The 18,806-nt window shown below is 62.5% G+C and overlaps 1 protein-coding gene across 3 annotated transcripts in view; it reads left to right on the top strand.

The window, feature by feature from the left end:
- The first annotated feature begins 25 nt into the window (after positions 1–25).
- The window catches only part of MLPH (melanophilin), a 41,180-nt gene continuing 22,399 nt past the window's right edge, over positions 26–18,806 (top strand). Inside the window, exons 1-5 of one of the 3 annotated variants that reach the window (XM_089328020.1) lie at positions 26–202; positions 5,996–6,129; positions 13,371–13,592; positions 13,687–13,799; positions 18,367–18,470. In XM_089328020.1, the coding sequence (XP_089184146.1) occupies positions 6,020–6,129; positions 13,371–13,592; positions 13,687–13,799; positions 18,367–18,470 (549 nt within the window). In that variant the 5' untranslated portion in view covers positions 26–202; positions 5,996–6,019. 3 annotated transcript variants of the gene reach the window in all.

Genomic DNA, 18,806 nt, shown 5'->3' with positions numbered 1-18,806 from the left:
GGGCAGGCGGCTCCAGCACCTCGCCAGCTGCCCACCGGCTCCGGCAGGTCCGGAGCGCGCCCTCAGCCTTGCGCCGCGCGCCCTGCCTGGCCCGGATCACCCCGCCTCGCCCCAGAGCGCCCTGACTCGCTCTCTGACTGGCCGCGGTCTCTCCCTTGCAGGGCCTGGGACCAGCGCTTAGCGACCTCCACAGGGAGACCCGGTGAGTATGCGCAGAGGGGGCGCGGCGGGGCCTGGGGGTGGGGTGGGGACGCCAGACCCTGACCCTAACACCTTGGTCCAGGTGGTGAGAAAGGCGGGTTCAGGCCACAGACACGGATCACCACACCTTGGAGGAACCAGTCTGCCCCAGCCCCCCCCGGGGGGGGGGAGCACGTTTGGGGCCAGGCGGTGGGTTTCAGCCTCAGAACACACAGCTGCAGCCAGGCTGTGATGTCCCAGGCCCCTGGGCTGCCAGCCTAGGGGCCCCCGGGGGTTGTCTGGGGAAAGATTCCCCCCACCCCGGGCTGTGCCTGTGTGCAACCGGATCTTGGCAGAGATCTTGGCACGGGGAGGATCTCAGCCTTCCTCAGGGCCCCTCAGAGCCCCGGTTCGGCTGGAGTTGCCTCCTGTTTGGTGCCAGGCCCCCTGGCTGCCGAGATGTGGGAAGGGTCCCAGGCGGTGGGTCTGGGGGCGTGCAGGTCCCCGTGGGAGCTGAGCGTCCCCAGTAAATCCCCAAAGATCTTGTGGGCTGCACTCGTCTCGCACTGACCTTAACCAGCCGCAGGAAACTTGGGTGGGGACTTTAGCATGTCGCTGTGTCCCAGGGTGTGCGTGTCTCATTCACGAATTTCTTTCTGTGGGGTTGGGACAACAATGGGGAGGCAGCCGGCCCTGTACACCAGGGCCACGGGCCAGCGCTGCCCAGGGCTGCGCGTCTCAGGAGCCCAGGCAGGGCTGCAGGCTGTGGGCAGCAGAGCAGTGACCTTCGCGTTTGGGGCAGGGCTGTCTCGCCGCGGCCAGGCGCGAGTGTCCTGTTGGGCCCACCTGTCCACCTGTTGGCTCTCGGCAAGGCCATGGCCTCCCTGGGCGAGAGCCCTGTCCCCTCACCGTGGCATCCCAGCCACAGACAGACTGAGGCCCTGCACAATGCCAGGCACGGACGCGGAGTCAGTGGGTCTTATCGATGAAGGCGTTAGTGGCCTGGAAATCAGAAGCAGCGAGTAGATAAGGTGCGCGGAAGAGGTTCCAGCTAGTGGGAAGAGGCTTCGGTACCCTGGGGTGCCCCAGGCCCGGTGGCTTTGTCTTTGCACCCCTTCCCCACAGCCTCTCTCTTAATCCCGGCATCCAGGGCTGGAGAGGGCCAGGGAGGGCCATGGTACCGACGGGCAAACCGGAAGGCTGAGAAGAGGCGGCTCCTGCCCCAGGTGGTGCAGTCTGGAGCGGGCCTGGGTCCCAGCTGCCGACTCTCGGCCCCACCTCTCTCTGCAGCCGCGCCCTGGGCGGGTCCTTGCTGTGAGACCAGAGCGAGGCTTCGGGCTGAGTGCAGAGCCCCTGCCAGTGTCCATGTCCCCGTCTGAGGGGCCTGCCTGACAGCTTGCTGGTAGCGGGGGTGGGCGGGTGGGCTGGGGGTGATCCAGAGGCAGACCACCTGCTGGAGCCAGCAGGAGCTCGGGGGAGCCCACAGCTGCGCCTGGTGCCTGCGCAGGGAGGCCAGCAGCTCCGGCTGGAAATGTGCGTGCCATGTTGCTGCTGCTGGAGACTGGAGGGTGTCGTGTCCTGCCCACAGGGACAGCCACCGGGGGGCTCTGAGGGTGGCCTTGAGGGAAGCCACAAAGGGTTACGGCAGAGGGCACCGCCCCTCTGCCCACAGCTTTATCAGCAGGCGCCGCTGAGTCAGAGAGCGGGTCCCTGCCATTGTTGGAGGGGCATTTCACCAGGAACTTGGACTTGGCTTCCAGCTTCCGTTTGCTCAGGCAGGTGGCCACACACAGTCACCATTGTTGCCAGGTGCCCTGGGGGCCGCCGGCCTGAGACAGGGTTCGACCAGGGGTTCACCTGGGAGCCACCACAACCAGTCTGCAGCAGTTTGGGGAGAACACGAACTCGACTCTTTAGTGAGTACAGACGGCAGATGCACTGTTGAGACCCAGAGGCCTGGGTCTGGGGTGCCCATGCTCTCCCTCCAGCTCCTAATCCCTGTCGGTTATGCCCATCAAACAACCGGGGATGATTGACAGTCTCCACGAATAGAAATGCAGTTAATCTGAGCAGGGCGACAGGCGCAAATTGAAAGTGTTTTGTTCAGGAAACGCGTGACTTGGAGTTATCTGCACAGAAGCAGGACGAGGAGCAGATAGAGTCTGTGCCCCCCCGGAGGTGCCCCCTCCTGCCAGGGCAGCCCCGCCCCCTCTGTGGGTCTCCCATGGCCTCTGGCCCCGTCCTCCTCTGCTGGGGGTGGGGGAGCAGCAAGTGGGGACCAGGGTCTTGGGGAGAAAACACAACAGGGGGTTGGGGGAGGAGCTGACCCCAGGGGAAGGCTGTGGTGGCCACTCCACGGCCCACGAGTGTCCCCACCACCGTGCTGGCCCGAGGCGAGCCGGCCGGCTGAGCACCGCGTCCCCAGACCCCCAGCGGTTTTTGGTTCACGCACTGACATGCTGAGGTTGAGCTCATGAGAGGGCTTCCGAAAGCTCATGGAACTGAAAAGTGAGTTTATTGGGTGCAAAGAGGGTACTGTCCACACGGTGTTTTCTTTATTTCTTTTTTAAGATTTATTTATTTATTTGAAAGTCAGAGTTACACAGAGAGAGAAGGAGAGGCAGAGAGAGAGAGAGAGAGAGAGAGAGAGAGAGGTCTTCCATCCAGTGGTTCACTCCCCAGTTGGCCACAACTGCTGGAGCTGTGCCAATCAGGAGCCAGGAGCTTCTTCCTGGTCTCCCACGTGGCAGGGGCCCAAGCACTTGGGCCATCTTCCACTGCCTTCCCAGGCCACAGCAGAGAGCTGGATCGGAAGTGGAGCAGCCAGGACTCGAACTGGCGCCCATATGGGATGCTGGCTCCGCAGGCGGCAGCTTTACCTGCTACTCCACAGCATCGGCCGCCGTGTGGTGTTTTCTTAATACTCATTTTCCGCAAACATTTGTGAAGACTCGTATGTCCTCCATCTGGTTTAAAATGATTTTCCAGAGGTAGACTTTTAAGAGCTGTCGGCCTCGCCATGCACTAAATGGGACGTTGGGTGACGAGGAGGACTCGTGGCTGGCACACCAGCTCCCCGCCTCCCTGCAGTGGGGCACCGCCTGCCCCGGGGCCACGCTGGAAATCTGGAGACCCTCCCCCCTCTCCCCACCTCCCGCTCACAGGAAGTGGGGCCGGAGCAGAAAATCAACAGAACCAAAGTGCTCAGGTGCCTTCTAACCCGCCAGGCGCCAGCTCTCCACCTGGTTTGGGCTGTGTGGGGTGCACACGTCCTCAGGATCTGAATCGCGTCACCCCGGGCCTTCTGTGGCAGACTGCAAAGCTGGGAGTAGGTTCTCCTGAACTTGGGGTGCTGTGTTGTGGGAGCCTCCAAGGCTGAGCTAAGCCAGGGTCATGGTGAGGCTGTTCGCCCCCCTCCCTGTGAGCTGGGTCATCTCGGTGCCCCTCTGTCCCCAGCATGGCTGCTCGGGTCCCCAGAGCAGCCCCAGGGGCCCTCACCTCCCCCATCCTGACAGGCACCCTCTTGTCCCAGGGTCCAGACCCCGCTCAGACCCAGTCTGCTCCCTGGCCCCTCGTTCTCTGCCCCTCCTCCCCCCCGCTGTGATTGTCTTTGCCACGTGACTGTCCCCACGAGAGGGACGATGGCCTCGCTTCTGAAGTGCCCCCGCTTCCTGCTCACTGGGCTCACTGATAAGAAAAGAGCGCTTTCTCCTCTTGTTTGCTTTTCTCCTCCGTGGCTCAAGACTTGGGCCGCGAGGCCGCCTGGAATCGTGCCGGCGCCCTGGGAGAAGCGAGAGGCCGGCGGCCCTCAGCTGATGGTCACGCTGTCCGCCCTCTGGAAACAGAACTGCGGTGAACGCTCCCCTCGTGACCGATTTTTTTCAAACATGATGAAAAGTCCAAATGAATCAACTCCGGTCATCGGCAAAGAGGAACGTTTTGTTCCAGTATTTGAGAAACCAGAAACCCGGTGCTGCCTTGAGTCTGCCTCGCCCAGACCCTGCATCCTGGGCGCGCCCCCGGGGTGCAGGCGTCGGGGGCCTGCGGGCGATCCGAGCGTCCATTGTCGCCAACCTCGGGCGCAAGCCGGGGGTCTTTAGCTTGGCCGCTGTGGGACTCCATGGAGACAGCCCCTGGCACCGTGTCTGCCCAGAAGCCACCACTTCTCAGAATTCACCTCCGCGGCAGCCAGTCTGAAGCCCCCTCCCCGTGCAGGGCAAATTTCGCTGGTGCCGGCACCGGGATCGCGTCCTCTCAGGCTTTGGAAGCGAAGCCGAGCCTTCCGGTGCTCGTGGGGCTGACCGGACCCTTCCCTGGGCTCCTGAGAAAGGGGTGTGGGCGCTCAGGGCACGTCTGCCCGGCTGCGCTCCCGCGGAGTCTTCCCGGCTCTCGGAGCCCACAGCTGCAGAGCACTGGGCCAGAGCCCCGGTGCCAGGAGCAGCGCCCTCGGGCCCAGGGCTCTCTCCCGCGCAGCCTTTGAGTGGGGCCCAGGAAGGCGCCCACTGTGTGCTGGGGGCTTCGTTCTTGTGGAGCTCAGCACCGGCTAACGTGACACCTGAAGGGGCGGAGTCCTCTGGGTGGTCAAGGAAGTCCCCTGTGAGGCCCGGGTAGAGCCCTATGGGGTCCCCAGTGTGCACACATAGGGCATGCCCCCCCAGGTATGGTGACGCCCCCTGGTTTATACCCAGTGGTGTTGTGCATGTCTGCGTGCACAGTGAACCCCTACAAATCTGCACAGATCCAGGAGCCTGTCCCGGTGTGCTTGGCCCAACACCACCCCCGAAGGACACACGGCCGAGGCCCTCTGTGACCTGCCCCCTCCCCCCCCCACCGCCCCGCTGACCAAGTGAGTGCCTCCTTGGGACTCGGTGGCTCACAGGACTCTGAGGCAGCCTGGCCAGCTGGGTGTGCCCAGGGTCCTGCTTAGGGGTCTTGTTCAAATGCAGATTCCAAGTCAGTAGGGCTGAAGCCGGGCCTGGGGATCTGCATTCCTAACAGATCCCAGGGACCACACCCCGAGCAGCTGGCGAGCAAGGCGCTAAGGTTCTGCTTCTCGTGTATTTTCACATCTGGATTTCTCTGGAGAACTTCAAAAAGGGCGTGAAATCGTCTGAAGGTTGGCTTCCCGGGCAGCCGACAGCGTAGAGACGGATCAGTGGCGCTGCTGCTCTGTGGGGCGGCTGGATCGGCCAGAACCCCCCGGCGGCAGCGGGCCTGGCTGTCAGTCCTATCAGGTGACCCCAGCTACGGAGGGAACCACCACCCGGCTTGGCTCTCCTGTACCCTGCACCACTGGTGCCACCCCGTGGCAGGTGCAGGCTGTCGCCCCCACGGGTGTCACGCTGCCCCCCGGGAGAGCCGCCCTGTTGCATGGCAAAGCTGACCAGCCCCGGAGCCTGGAGGACAGAGAGGTGGACTTTCCCCGGCCCCCCTGCCCATGGGGCCTGCGTGTTCACTCCTGGTGGTCAAGGGGAAGCAGAGGAGGATCTGTGCTGCCCCCTCTCCCAGGATAAGGGGAGCAGACTCAGGGAGGGGGAGCCTTCGTTCCAGGGCACACCTCAGGCCAAGGAAGGGCTGTGCCACTCGGTGGCGAACCCTTGGCCTCGATCTCACAGTGGACATAGTGGGAATTCAAGTGTGGGGACTTTATGGGTAGATTTACTTAAATTCATTAAGCTGTTCCTGCAGGCTTCCAGCCAGCAGTGGCCTGTTTGGAAAGCACGGGATCCAGGCGCCCGGGGGCCCCCTGGTCTGCCTCTTCCTCTGTGAACCGAGTGGTGTCCACGCCCTGACCGTCCTGGCCCTGCTGTTTCAGGTGTGACCCTGCCCGGAAGCAGAAATGGGGAGAAAACTGGACCTTTCCAAGCTCACGGACGACGAGGCCAGGCACGTCTGGGAGGTCGTGCAGCGAGACTTCGACCTCAGGAGGAAAGAGGAAGAGAGACTGCAGTGAGTGTGCAGTGGCCGAGCCACAGGGCTCCGGTCCTCCGACGTCCTGCGGGGTGGCCGTCACCGTGGGGTGTGCTGGAGGCAGAGTGCAGGGCGTGGGGCAGAAGCCAGGGGACAGGGGACAGCTCTGACTTGTAGCCCCGCCTTCCTCGGGGTTGGAGCGAGGGGTCCAGCCTCCCAGATCAGTGCATGGGAGTTCTTTGAGCCTTTATCCGTAAGCCATGATCCAGCTTCCAGGGGGACGTCTCCTAAGCCGGGTGATCCTTGGCCGACAAGATTGGAAGCGTCAAAGAGTGAAATGCCATCAGTAGGGTGTATCTCACTGCCACTCCGAGACACCCAGAACGTGGGCGTCAAAGGGTTAAGGACAGAGGCTGGCCTGCCTGCCTTCATGGCGCTGTGAGTGGCAGCCGCTCCCCCACCCGTGGGGGCCCCCAGCCCACAGATGGAGCAGACACATCCCTGTTGCTCCTCCCTCCACCTCTGTCCTCGGGCACCCCACAGCAAGCTCATCCACGTAGGACAGGAGCCAAGGGCAAGCCCAAGGTCGTGGCCTGTGTAGCCGAGAAGACAGGGTTGAGGTCAGCTCAGCTGGGGGGCAGGGAGGAGCACCGGGAAATAGTGTCGGACGTGCCCAGTACAGAGACCATGACGAGAGCGGTCGCGGCAGGGATGGGTTTGTGTCAGTTTCCCTGGGATGCTGCAGATGCAGTTTGCAGACTGCAAACTCAGTGGCTTAAAACCCTCGTATCCGTCTGCAGCTCTGGGGCTCAGCAGTCCCAACGTCAGGTGTTCATGGGCTGGAGGGGCCACCTGCGTGCCCTGGTCCATGGCTGTTCCTTCTTCAGCCCTGCCCTGCCCCTCTCTCTCCAGCCTCTGCCACCCGCCCTAGCGTGTTGGGCAGCCGCTCAGCCTCCCTTCCCCACGCTGCCCACAGGAACACCAGTGTCCAGCACCCGGCTCTATGCGGTGCTCTCCACCTCCGTCCAGCCTCCCAGCCGTTCCGAGGGCCGCGTGCCCTTCTCTCCCCACCGTCCCCGGGGGACCACGCCCTGCCATCAGCACTCACTGTCACGGCGTGCAGATGAGCTGGCCGGGGTGCGGAGGGTGGGACCCTGGGCCAGCGCCGTCTTCGCAGCGACTCCCGCATCTGTCACACACACACACACACACACACACACACACACACACAGGGCCTGGCTTACCTGCAGGGGACCTAGCTGGAGTCCCCAGGGGCTTCCCTCACCCGGCCTCTCCCTCTGACACCGACTCTGCTTGTCTCACTGCACCTTGCAGGGAGACACCCAGGTAACCTCCAAGGCCTCTAGGGAAAGGAAGTCTCCTGGATGGACGCGGGTCCGGGGAGCCCTGGCCTCTCTGTGTCGCTTGCTCAGTGAGCCAGGAGGGGGCCGTGTATTTGGCCCTTTCTGCTGTGAGTTCTTGTCCCGCTGTGGATGGGGAGGTGGGCTGACTGAAGACCCCAAATGCGTGCAGGATGGGTGGAGGCCATGTGCTGTGTGTGAACAGCATGGACTTGGGGGCAGAGGGGCAGTGGCGTGGGTGCGTGCGTGAGGCAAACCCGTGGTCAGTCCTCCCCTACAAGAGCAGGGAGGGCCGGAGGGCAAGGGCAGCTTTAGCAGAGGGGCTGCCGGGCCTCTGGTTTGATGCTTTTGTCTCTTGTCCGAGGCCTTTTAGCTTAACTATGCCCAAGAGGCGCGACTGCCTCACCGGGAGGAGTCTTCTTCACGTACCGTGTGACCGCAAGGTGGCAGCGGGGGCTGATGGCCGTGGCCGTGAGGCTGGGGTGCGCAGGCCCAGGTTCTGCTCAGACGGGGGACCCTGTGAAGTAAGCACGCGGAGGGCCAGGCCGGCCACACCAGTGTGGCGTGGGGGTGGCAGGCTGGGGGCAGCGTGCTGTGTGCTGTCCGCACAGGGAGCGTCTGTGATGGGCGACAGCACTAGCAGGGACGCCGTATCTGCCTGCGACAGGCCGGGGCCCCGAGTCTCGTCCGGAAGCTCTTGCTCCAGCCCCCTTTCTCCTTTGACGCGTAGCTGTAGACGTGAGCTGGTGGCTTGCTGTTAGGACTCTCTCACATCTGGGAGCTTGCCAGTGCTGTCCCTGCGGCGTCGGCGTCAGCGTCCCCTCGTCCGCTTTTCCTCTTGGTTGATGTTGAGCTCCGCCCCTCACCTGCGGAGTCACCTGGGGGTTAAAGACGCTGTAGCGCTGCAGGTTAAGCTGCCCCTGTGACGCCGGCGCCCCATATGGGGAGCGCTGGTTCCAGTCCCGGCTGCTCCACTTCTGATGCGGCTCCCTGCTAATGCGCCTGGGAAAGCAGCAGAGGACGGCCCAAGCGGCTCATGTGGGGCCCAGGATGGAGTCCCTGGCTCCTAACTGGCCTGGCCATTGTGGCCGTGGTGGTCATTTGAGGAGTGAATCCGTGCGTGGAAGATTCTGTCTCTCTCCCTCTCTCTCTTTTCCTTCCCCTCACCTCTTAAATAAAAGACGTTACGCGGAGAAAAGATTTTTTTAACACTACACACACGTAGTGGCACCACAGCAAACCTCCCTGAGGGAAAGCCCGGGACGCCTCTGGCCTGTGCCTCCCTCCTCTCCGGAAGTCCACAGAGCAGGGCGGGGCAGAGGGAGCGCGCGCTGGACTCCAGGCCACGGGCGTGGCTCCCCTCGTTCAGGGGGCTGCCTCCCAGCTGTGGCATCACCTGTGCCTAACAGCCGGGGAGGACCGAGCCGGTGCCCGGCCAGGCGTGGGTGACTCATCCTGTCCTGGGTGGGGTTGGGGGAGAGGCCACCCTCAAAGGAACGCCCTGTTTTAAAGGACACAGCCTGCAACTCAAATATTGGGCCCAGAAAGGCAAACAGGTTGTGCTGTCTGCAAACAGTCAGGAATTCCTGAGATAATCTGGGGCAGAGCGCCCGTGTGAGACACCATGACTCTTAAAATAGCAACGACCAGCAGCAATGCGAAGTCCCCTTAGCTCGGCCGCTGGGCACTGCAGACTGGCAGGGTCGGGGCTGAAAAACACGGGGGTAAAACTGGAAATCGGCCGCCATGGCAACCCTGGAGATGAACGCAGGTCTAAGATCATCTGTGAGATCGCTGTGTGAAGAGTTAACTTTATTTTGGTACAAAAAAAAATTTGAAATCGGGCCGGCATGGTGGTGTGGTGGGAGTGGTGCCGGCATCCCATATGGGCACTGGTTTGTGCCCCTTCCACTCCACTTCCAACCCAGCTCCCCGCTAATTGCCTGGGAGAAGCAGCGGAAGATGGCCCACGTGCCTGGGGCCCTGCACCCACGAGACAGACCCAGAGGAAGCTCCTGGCTTCCGCCTGGCCCAGCGCTGGCTGTTGCCGCCACTGGGGAGTGCTGGAAGCCCCCTCCCTCTCCCTCTCCCTCTCCCTCTCCCTCTCCCTCTCCCTCTCCCTCTCCCTCTCCCTCTCCCTCTCCCTCTCCCTCTCCCTCTCCCCCTCCCCCTCCTCCTCCCCCTCCCCCTCCCCCTCCCCCTCCCCCTCCCCCCCCCCACTCACTGAGTTATGCAGGCTTTCCAAATGCTGACAGCCTCGTTATGCAAAACAAGAGAAAACCCAACACTACTCAGGCATCTCCAGGTGTTGGAGAGGTCACGTTCACAGCTGTGTCTTCCGAAATTTCACTTTGTGCCCGAAAGCCTCGGCTCGGCACTGGCGATGAATCGCGTCACTTCCCTTCCTTGCCGGGAGGGGCTCACTCAGTTCATTTCTAAGAAACTCCCTGCAGCCCCCCCCCCAGCAGCTCACCTCAGGGGCGGAGTCAGGTGGCCAGGGCATCCCTGGAGGACCGTCCCCAGCCTGGGTCACACTCCAGACAGCTCTCCAGCTCAGAGAGCGTGCCCTCAGGGGTCAAGGCCCAAACAAAGGACAGCTTTCCGTGTTCCCCCCGGGGCGCGTACCTGGAGCGGCGTTGCTTCCCTTGTATGAAGCCTGCTAAGGGTTTGGTTCCACGGCCTGGGCTCCGGCTAGCGCCTCTGCAGCCTGGCCCACCTCGCTTCTGCACCATTGTCAGGCATCAAAGGGCAAAGGTGTGGGGAGAGGGTGTCTTAGTATTGTCTGACACGACCTCTGACCTCTGACCTGGTGAACTCGCTTACAGGATCTTAGGGAGCTGCAGAGCCCCCGGGCACACCCAGAGCCCCTGCTCCACATCGGCGGGTTCAGCGTCCCCTGCAGAGGGTCTGCTGTCGGCTTGTTGTAATTCTGGGCCGTCTCTGTCTCAGCCTCGTCTCCTCCTGCACCCCTCACTCCCCTCTCCTGAGAGTCTGCCTTCTCACCCCCTTAACACACCAGCCCGATTGTCTCAACTGCTCTGCCGTTTCTGATAGATCATGTTCGGGGTCTGTCATTTTTTTTTTTTTTTTGACAGGCAGAGTGGACAGTGAGAGAGAGAGACAGAAAGGTCTTCCTTTTGCCGTTGGTGCACCCTCCAATGGCCGCCGCGGCCGGCGCGGCATGCTGATCCGATGGCAGGAGCCAGGAGCCAGGTGCTTTTCCTGGTCTCCCATGGGGTGCAGGGCCCAAGCACTTGGGCCATCCTCCACTGCACTCCCTGGCCACAGCAGAGGGCTGGCCTGGAAGAGGGGCAACCGGGACAGAATCCGGCGCCCCAACCGGGACTAGAACCCGGTGTGCCGGCGCCACTAGGCAGAGGATTAGCCTAGTGAGCCGCGGCACCGGCCCGGGGTCTGTCATTCTTAAAGGTGACTCTAACTTGTAACAGTGCTAGGCTCTTGCCCGCTGGCGTACCTGCAGTACAGAGACATCTGGTCAACCCAGTGTTTGCTACAGGCAGCGCATGCAGGCTGCCCCGGCCCCACCCGCGCTCTCCCATCCTGAAACCGGGCTGGTGCTCCCGGAGGCCGGCAGGTGCCTCCTAACCTCTCACATTGTCTCCTCTGCCCTCGCTTCCTGTGGGCGTGTGTGCAAACGGAATCTGAAACAGACCATAACCACCCATTCCCCAAAACCCAGGACCCAGAACTCCAGGCCTGCCCCAGGCTCTCGTGTGGCTGGAAGCCACAGCCTCCACGTGTCCTCCACTTCCTTCCTGCTGTGCTGAGCCTCAGGCCGGGACCTGCCTGGGGAGAGACGGCTGGGAGGGAGGCCGCCCCCCCGGGTCGCAGGTGGTGCAGAAGCGGCGACAGAGCAGCCTGGGCCTCCCCACCTGGCTCGGGAGCTCTGCGCCCCAGCTTGAGGCCGAGCGCTTGTGCTGGGGACGCGGCTACGTCAGTGTCCCCTTAGACGCCCACGCTAGCTGGGCTGTCTTCTTCCTTGGCTTACGAAGCCGTGACGACGTCTGACCCGGAGACATCTCCAAGACAACGTGGCAGGCAGCGGGGCAGGGAGAGCTGTGCAAGTCTGCCACTGCCGCCTCCCGCCTGGCGGAGCTGCCCGTGCCTCGCGGGCCTGCAGCTCGGGGTGTCCTGTCGGGAACCCCAAACCGCCAGGCTTCCCCCTGGTGTCTCTCTGATTTCGTCACTAGCCACGGTTCCATCTAATCTCATCTGGAACTAAAAATATGACACTGGGCAGACATTCCCGGAAGCCCAGAACAGAGGGGCGCGTCCACGCTGGCCTGGGGTCACCTCCACCCGTCAGCTGCACCTGGCGGCTTCACCAGGAAGCCGTGCTGCTTAAAACCTGCCCTGGGCCCTCTCCAAGCCAAGCCACTCTCGGCCCACACAGACCCAGGGAGCCAGCTCAGCTCTGGCCCCTGCGGGGAGACCGCCCGTCCCCGGGGGAGGGCTTCTAGCTCAGGCTCTGGGACCACCTTGATTGTGGGGGGAGGGCAGTGGCCTGTCATCCAGACCCCGGGACAGTTGTAAAAGCCCCAGACATGCTTCGACGCAGTGCCATTCCTACGAAAATAACAGGCTTCAGTTCCAACGTATGAAAAGTGCCCCGTGTGCCCTGTGTGGACACAGCTGCTGGCCGCCCCCAGGGACAGGGGAGGAAGGGCGGCTGGCACTGCAGGCGGCAAGGGTGCCTGGGGAAGCCTTTGCCCAGCCGCCTGCAGCAGGTCCCGTGTGTGCCCGTGTGTGTCAGTGAGCAGGTGTGAGTGGGCGCGTGTGTGCCCGTGTGTGTCAGTGAGCAGGTGTGAGCATGAACGTGTGTGCCTGTGTGTGTCAGTGAGCAGGTGTGAGTGGGCGCATGTGTGCCCGTGTGTGTCAGTGAGGTGTGCACAGGCATGTGTGTGCCTGTGTGTGTCAGTGAGCAGGTGTGAGCGGGCGCATGTGTGCCCATGTGTGTCAGTGAGCAGGCGTGAGCATGAACGTGTGTGCCTGTGTGTGTCAGTGAGCAGGTGTGAGTGGGCGCATGTGTGCCCGTGTGTGTCAGTGAGCAGGCGTGCGCAGGCGTGTGTGTGCCCGTGTGTGTCAGTGAGCAGGTGTGCGCAGGCATGTGTGTGCCTGTGTGTGTCAGTGAGCAGGTGTGAGTGGGCGCATGTGTGCCCGTGTGTGTCAGTGAGCAGGCGTGCGCAGGCGTGTGTGCCTGTGTGTGTCAGTGAGCAGGTGTGAGTGGGCGCATGTGTGCCTGTGTGTGTCAGTGAGCAGGCATGTGCAGGCGTGTGTGCCTGTGTGTGTCAGTGAGCAGGTGTGCGCAGGCATGTGTGTGCCCGTGTGTGTCAGTGAGCAGGTGTGAGCGGGTGCGTGTGTGCCCGTGTGTGTCAGTGAGCAGGCATGTACGGGCGCGTGTGTGCCCGTGTGTGTCAGTGAGCAGGCGTGTGCAGGCACGTGTGTGCCCATGTGTGTCAGTGAGCAGGTGTGAGCGGGTGCGTGTGTGCCCGTGTGTGTCAGTGAGCAGGTGTGCGCAGGCATGTGTGTGTCAGTGAGCAGGCGTGCGCAGGCGCGTGTGTGCCCGTGTGTGTCAGTGAGCAGGTGTGTGCAGGCGCATGTGTGTGCCCGTGTGTGTCAGTGAGCAGGTGTGCGCAGGCATGTGTGTGTCAGTGAGCAGGCGTGCACAGGCGCGTGTGTGCCCGTGTGTGTCAGTGAGCAGGCATGTGCAGGCGTGTGTGTGCCCGTGTGTGTCAGTGAGCAGGCATGTGCAGGCGTGTGTGTGCCCGTGTGTGTCAGTGAGCAGGCATGTGCAGGCGTGTGTGTGCCCGTGTGTGTCAGTGAGCAGGTGTGTGCGTGTGCACATCCAAGCCTGGTGGAGCCAAGCTGGCCGTGTGTTCCCTTTCCCCCCTTCACCAGGGGCTTGAAGGGCCAGATTCAGAGGGAGAGCTCCAAGAGGGAGCTGCTCGCCGACACGGCGCACCTGAACGAGACGCACTGCGCCCGCTGCCTGCGGCCCTACCGGCTCCTGGTCAACAGCAGAAGGCAGTGCCTGCACTGCGGCCTCTTCGCCTGCAGGAGCTGCAGCCGCGCCCACCCCGAGGAGCAGGGCTGGCTCTGTGACCCCTGCCACCTGGCCAGGTGCGCTGGGGCCGGCGGCCGCACCCGTGTCTCTGCTCAGGCCCGTGAGCGGCCCCCGGGGAGCTGCCACGGGCCTGCGCTCTTGTCTCTGCAGAGTGGTGAAGATGGGCTCTCTCGAGTGGTACTATGAGCACGTGCGGGCCCGCTTCAAGCGATTCGGCAGCGCCAAGGTGATCCGGTCCCTGTACGGGCGGCTGCAGCAGGGAGGTGAGGGGAGCCCCGTGTCCCCGTGCGTTCGGACGTCCAGGACCCTGCGGGCTCCTCTAGGGGGGTGTGGTGGTGTGAGTGCATGCCTGTCTCTGCGTGTGAGGGGCGGACCCCTGGCCTCTGCCGGCCTGGTCCGTGCCCATGGCGTCCCCAGGGTTTGAAATGGTGTTTTTCCCAGAGTTTCACAGCAGCTTGAGAAGTCAGGGCCAAGTTTCTCAAACACAGCTGCTCGCAGAGTCCCCGGGGCGCCGTCCGTCATACGCGCGCACCTGCTTCCCTGGACGTCTGGCTGGGGGCCCAGACACATCAACAAATCCCACGTGATTCTGACGATTACTGAGAATTGGAGGAATCTGCTGTGAATAATCCTTGGTTTTTTAAGATTTATTTATTTGAAAGGCAGAGCTAGAGAGAGAGAGACAGAGACAGAGACAGAGAGAGAGAGACAGAGAGATCTTCCATCTGCTGGTTGACCCCACCCACCACAAATGACTGCAACGGCCAGAGCTCGGCCAGTCTGAAGCCAGGAGCCAGGAGCTTCCTCCAGGTTCTCCCACATGGATGCAGGGGCTCAAGCACTTGGGCCCTCTCTCATTGCTTTTGCAGGCCATAAGTAGAGAGCTGGAGCAGCCGGGACTTGAGCCAGCGCCCATATGGGATGCCGGCACTGCAGGCGGCAGCTCCACCCGCCACACCGCAGCGCCAACCCACCTGTTGTGTAAAGCCCCAGGTTTACAAGAAGGAGCAGAAGCTGGACATGGCCAGCCCACAGGACACCGAGCAGCTCTGGGCCTACACAGGGTTTCCGGAGTAGGGCACGGTGTTTGCTTGAGGGCTGAGACCACTGAGTCACCCTCACCTGTATCGACTTCTAGCACCTGCAGTGGCAGACCGAGGGGTGACTCAGCTTCATGGGTAGGGGTGGGGGCAGGCGGTGAAGTCATCCAAGCCAGGACGTTTGTAGGAGTAAAGGAGGCCCTGCTGATAACCCCACCCAACAGCAGATGTGGCCGGGAGAGCTCTGATGCCGCTGGCAGGGGCTGTCCTGTCCGGGGGGCTGCCCCTTTGGCGGCTGGCATCTCTGTTTCAGGCTGGAGCCCATCAGCAAATCCATGTCCCCACACCCATGTGTCCAGTCTGGAGCCAGCTGTGGGGTCCTCCCGCAGCAAAGGAGTCTGGTCCAGCCCCAGCCGCAGGGCCTTAGGATGGACCAACGTGGGAAACGCTACAGCAACCCACCTGGGAATATCAGCCCCAAAGGCAGCCCCTCCCAACAAGCGTGTCAGAACCCCCAAGGGTTTGGGGCGTCGCTCTGAGAGGAGCCCGCTTCCAGAGGCTGGGGTGGGTGAGAAAGCTGTCATTTAAGAGGATGCTGGGTCCCTGAAGCCCAGCCTGGGCCCTGAGCGGCACCTGCAGAGACCCTGTTTGGAAATTATTCCCTCAGAGGCCAGGAGGTGGCGCTGTGGGGCAGCAGAACACAGCCAAGGAGAATGAGAGTCAGTCCCCACCTGCTGGGAGTGATGCCCCCCCCCCCCCTCCAACCAGGCCCGCCCCAGGTGCAGGCTCCCCTGCCCGTCACCGGGCAACAGCACAGCCAGACAGGGGACAAGGACAGCACGAAACCTGGGAACGCCGGAGTTGTTTAAGAGTACAGTCTGAAACCTGCCCAGCCAGGGTCTGTGCATCTCAGGGGTGGCCACGGGGGTCTTCCGAGAGTGAGCCTCCAGTGAGGGGCGTTTCCCCCAGGCCTCAGTGGGGGGGGCAGGGGCGGGCTGAGCCCCTCTCCCTCGGGAGGTGCCGCCTGCTCTGCGCTGGGGTTTGTTTCTAGTGTGACTTGACCAGGAGGCGGGGGCGGGGGGGATACTCCCACCCTGGTCTCCAGGGAGGAGAGGCAAAGGAGCGTCACTCTTCCCGTTCACGGGGGGAGGGTAGGGGACACCCCCCTGCCTGCCAGCCCCAGGCCGCATGCTGGTCAAGTTCATGTCCCTGCCTCCCAACTGGGCTGGCCATGGCCGAGCTCATTAACACGGACGCCTGGGGCTCAGACCCAGGCGGCCCCTAGGAGCCCCTTGAAAACCCCTGGCATTTGTAGCGGATAAGCCAGGCCTCCTCGCCTCTCTCCTGCCGGTCAAACTGAGGGCCTCCAGGCCTGCGCCCAGGAGGCCCACTGAGGCAGGATGAGTGACGGCTCCCCTCTGCGCCCCGCCCTGATACCTCCCCAGATGTCCTAAAGAGGCAAAGGAAATCAGCTTTGGACAATGAGGGAGGCGAGTTTCTGTCTGCAAACCTCTCTGACCACTGCTGCCCGCGTCCTTTCTCAGCTGCTTGGTTCTGTCTCCCTCCCTCCCTCCCTTCCTCCTGTCTTTTTTTCTAAAGATTTACTTATTTATTTGAAAGGCATAGTTACAGAGAGGCAGAGGCTGAGAGAGAGAGAGAGAGAGAGGCCTTCCATCTGCTGGTTCACTCCCCAGATGGCAGCAACAGCCAGGGCTGGGCCAGGCTGAAGCCCGGAGCCAGGAGTCTCTTCCGGGTCCCCCACGTGGGTGCAGGGGCCCAAGTGCTTGGCTGTCATCTGCTGCTCTTCCAGGCATTTTAGCAGGGAGCTGGATGGAAGTGGAGCAGCCGGGACTGGAACCTGCATCCATGAGGGATGCCAGTGTCACAGGTGGCAGCTCTACCCACAGGCCACGGCGCCGTCCCCTGCTTGGGTGTTTCTGTCTCCATCTAATGAGCAGGAAACGGACAGTGGGGCTGACTTTCCATCCCCACGTAAAAGTCGGCTTCCGAGTTAGGAGCCAGCCTGAGACCAGACAGTTGTGAGGCCCAGGGGGGTTGGGAACGGGAAACTGGTGTAAAACTACGCAACTAAGCCAGCAATCGTAGGCACAGAGCTGGCCGCTGCGCAGAGGGGGAGCCCATGTGCGTCTCCGTCCCAGGGGAGGCTCTGCCCTCCAAATCCTGGGGAAGCGGAGCACCGGCCAGGCCAGCGTGGATGCAGGAAAGAGGAGGACATGGGGGCTGTGCTGGGGCGGCCAGGCCTGCGGGCTCAGGGTGAGCAAGGGCCCGGGAACAGAGAGGAGGGGGACCCAGGCCTGGCCTCCACCCCGAACTGTGCGGAGGCCAGAGCTGTGGGTGAAGCGGTTTGTTTGGGAAAACACGACCAGCTCTGGGCATTTTGCACCACCGATCCCATGTCTTCAGATGACCCAGCAGGAGGCAGGAGGCAGGAGGCACAGGTTAGCTGCCCCTTGCTACGTGGGGAGGCCTGTGGCCACCCAGCCTCGTAGAGAGGACGGGTTTCACAGTGCTGGAGGTTCAAAGCTCAAAATCAGGCAGCCCTATTGGCTTGGTGTCTGGGGAGAGTGGCGGAGGGCAATGGGGGGCCGTGTGCAGAGGGAGAGCCATGTGCAGAGGGTGGGCTGTGTGCAGAGGCAGGACCACGTGCCAAGCCAGGGAGCAGAGACTGGTGCAACCTCGGGCTTGAACACTAGCCGTCTTTTGAGAGCAGCCTCCAGTGACCCAAGGACCTCGCACTGGGCCCACCTCCTACAGGCTCCACCCTCTCCCTGTCACACTCTCTGGGGACCAAGCCTTTAACTGGGGGGCCTCTAGGGGACACCCAGACTCGTGGAGAAGCCCTAGCACAGTGCATAGCGGGTGGGTGGCTACAGACGTGGCCAGGCCCTGTAGGTAGATCAGTGCAGACCACCAGGTTTCTGCTGCAATTAAGATCCCTGTGGGACCCACGGTGGCCCAGCTGCTTAAGCTGCCACCTGCAACATCGGCATCCCACGTGGGCGCTGGTTCATGTCCCAGCTGATCCGCTTCCAATCCAGCTCCCTGCAAATTCTCCTGCGGAAGCATCAGAGGATAGCCCAACTGCTTGGGCCCCTGCACCCATGTGGGAGACCTGGAAGAAGCTCCTGGCTCCTGCTTCAGCCTAGCTCAGCCCCAGCTGTTGGCCGCCATCTTAGGAGTGAACCAGGAGATGGAAGACCTCTCTCTCTCTCCCTCTCCCTCTCCCTCTCCCTCTCCCTCTCCCTCCCATGCTCTCTCTCTAACTCTGGCTTTCAAATAAATAAGGAAGGAAGAAGGAAGAAGAGCTGCAACTGATGTTTAGCTAGGTCTCTAAACGGACAACAGAGGGCCTGCCCTTGTTTCTTGGTGGGTGGATGGATGGATAGATGGATGGGTGCATGGATGAGTGGATGGATGGATGGATGGATGATGGATGGATGGGTGGGTGGATGAGTGGATAGGTAGGTGGCTGGCTGGATGGATGATGGATGGATGGATGGATGGGTGGATGGACAGATGATGGATGGGTGGGTGGGTGGATGGACGGATGGATGGGTGGATGATGGGTGGATGGGTAGGTGGATGAGTGGATAGGTAGGTGGCTGGCTGGATAGATGGATGGATGGGTACTTGAGTGCATGGGTAGTTAGAAGGCGGGGTGGAAGGCGGGGTGGAGGCAGGTAGAAGGTGGCCGGTGGCTGCGTGAGTGGGCAGATGGACACTCCGCTGTCAGGCTGGCCTGGTGAAGCCATGCAAGTGTCTCTCGCAGGTGGGCCTGAGCCAGGCCTTGAGGAGAGAAGTGGAGACAGCGACCTGGCAGATGAGCATGGAGAGCCAGACGCGGGGGCCCAGGCCCCACCTCTCGGCACCAAAGTGAGTCCTGCCCCAGCCTCCCCACCCCTGCCCCAGCCCCACTGCCAGGCTCTGACTTCCTGATGGCTCAGTGTCCGGGGGGCTGCACTAGCTCCTACCCATCAGGGGACCCGCCTCCCTTCCCACGGCTCCACCATGTCTGACACAGTCAGCCCCAGACAGAACAGAGCTACCACCATTGGAGACCTCAACCGGGAGAAGCCTGGCCCATCCAGCCAGGGCCTGGGAACCACAGCTGTCAGGAGCATGGGGTCCCGGGGATGTGGGGGTCCCACTGCAGGCTGCCTTGGCAGCCTTGTCTTGACGGGGGCTTGTTCCTGGGTTCACTCATTCTCC

The sequence above is a fragment of the Oryctolagus cuniculus genome, chromosome 3, assembly GCF_051225735.1.
Source record: "Oryctolagus cuniculus isolate XC-2025 breed Fujian yellow rabbit chromosome 3, ASM5122573v1, whole genome shotgun sequence".
NCBI classification, from domain to species: Eukaryota; Metazoa; Chordata; class Mammalia; order Lagomorpha; family Leporidae; genus Oryctolagus; species Oryctolagus cuniculus.
This window is presented reverse-complemented; position numbering and strand designations above follow the sequence as displayed.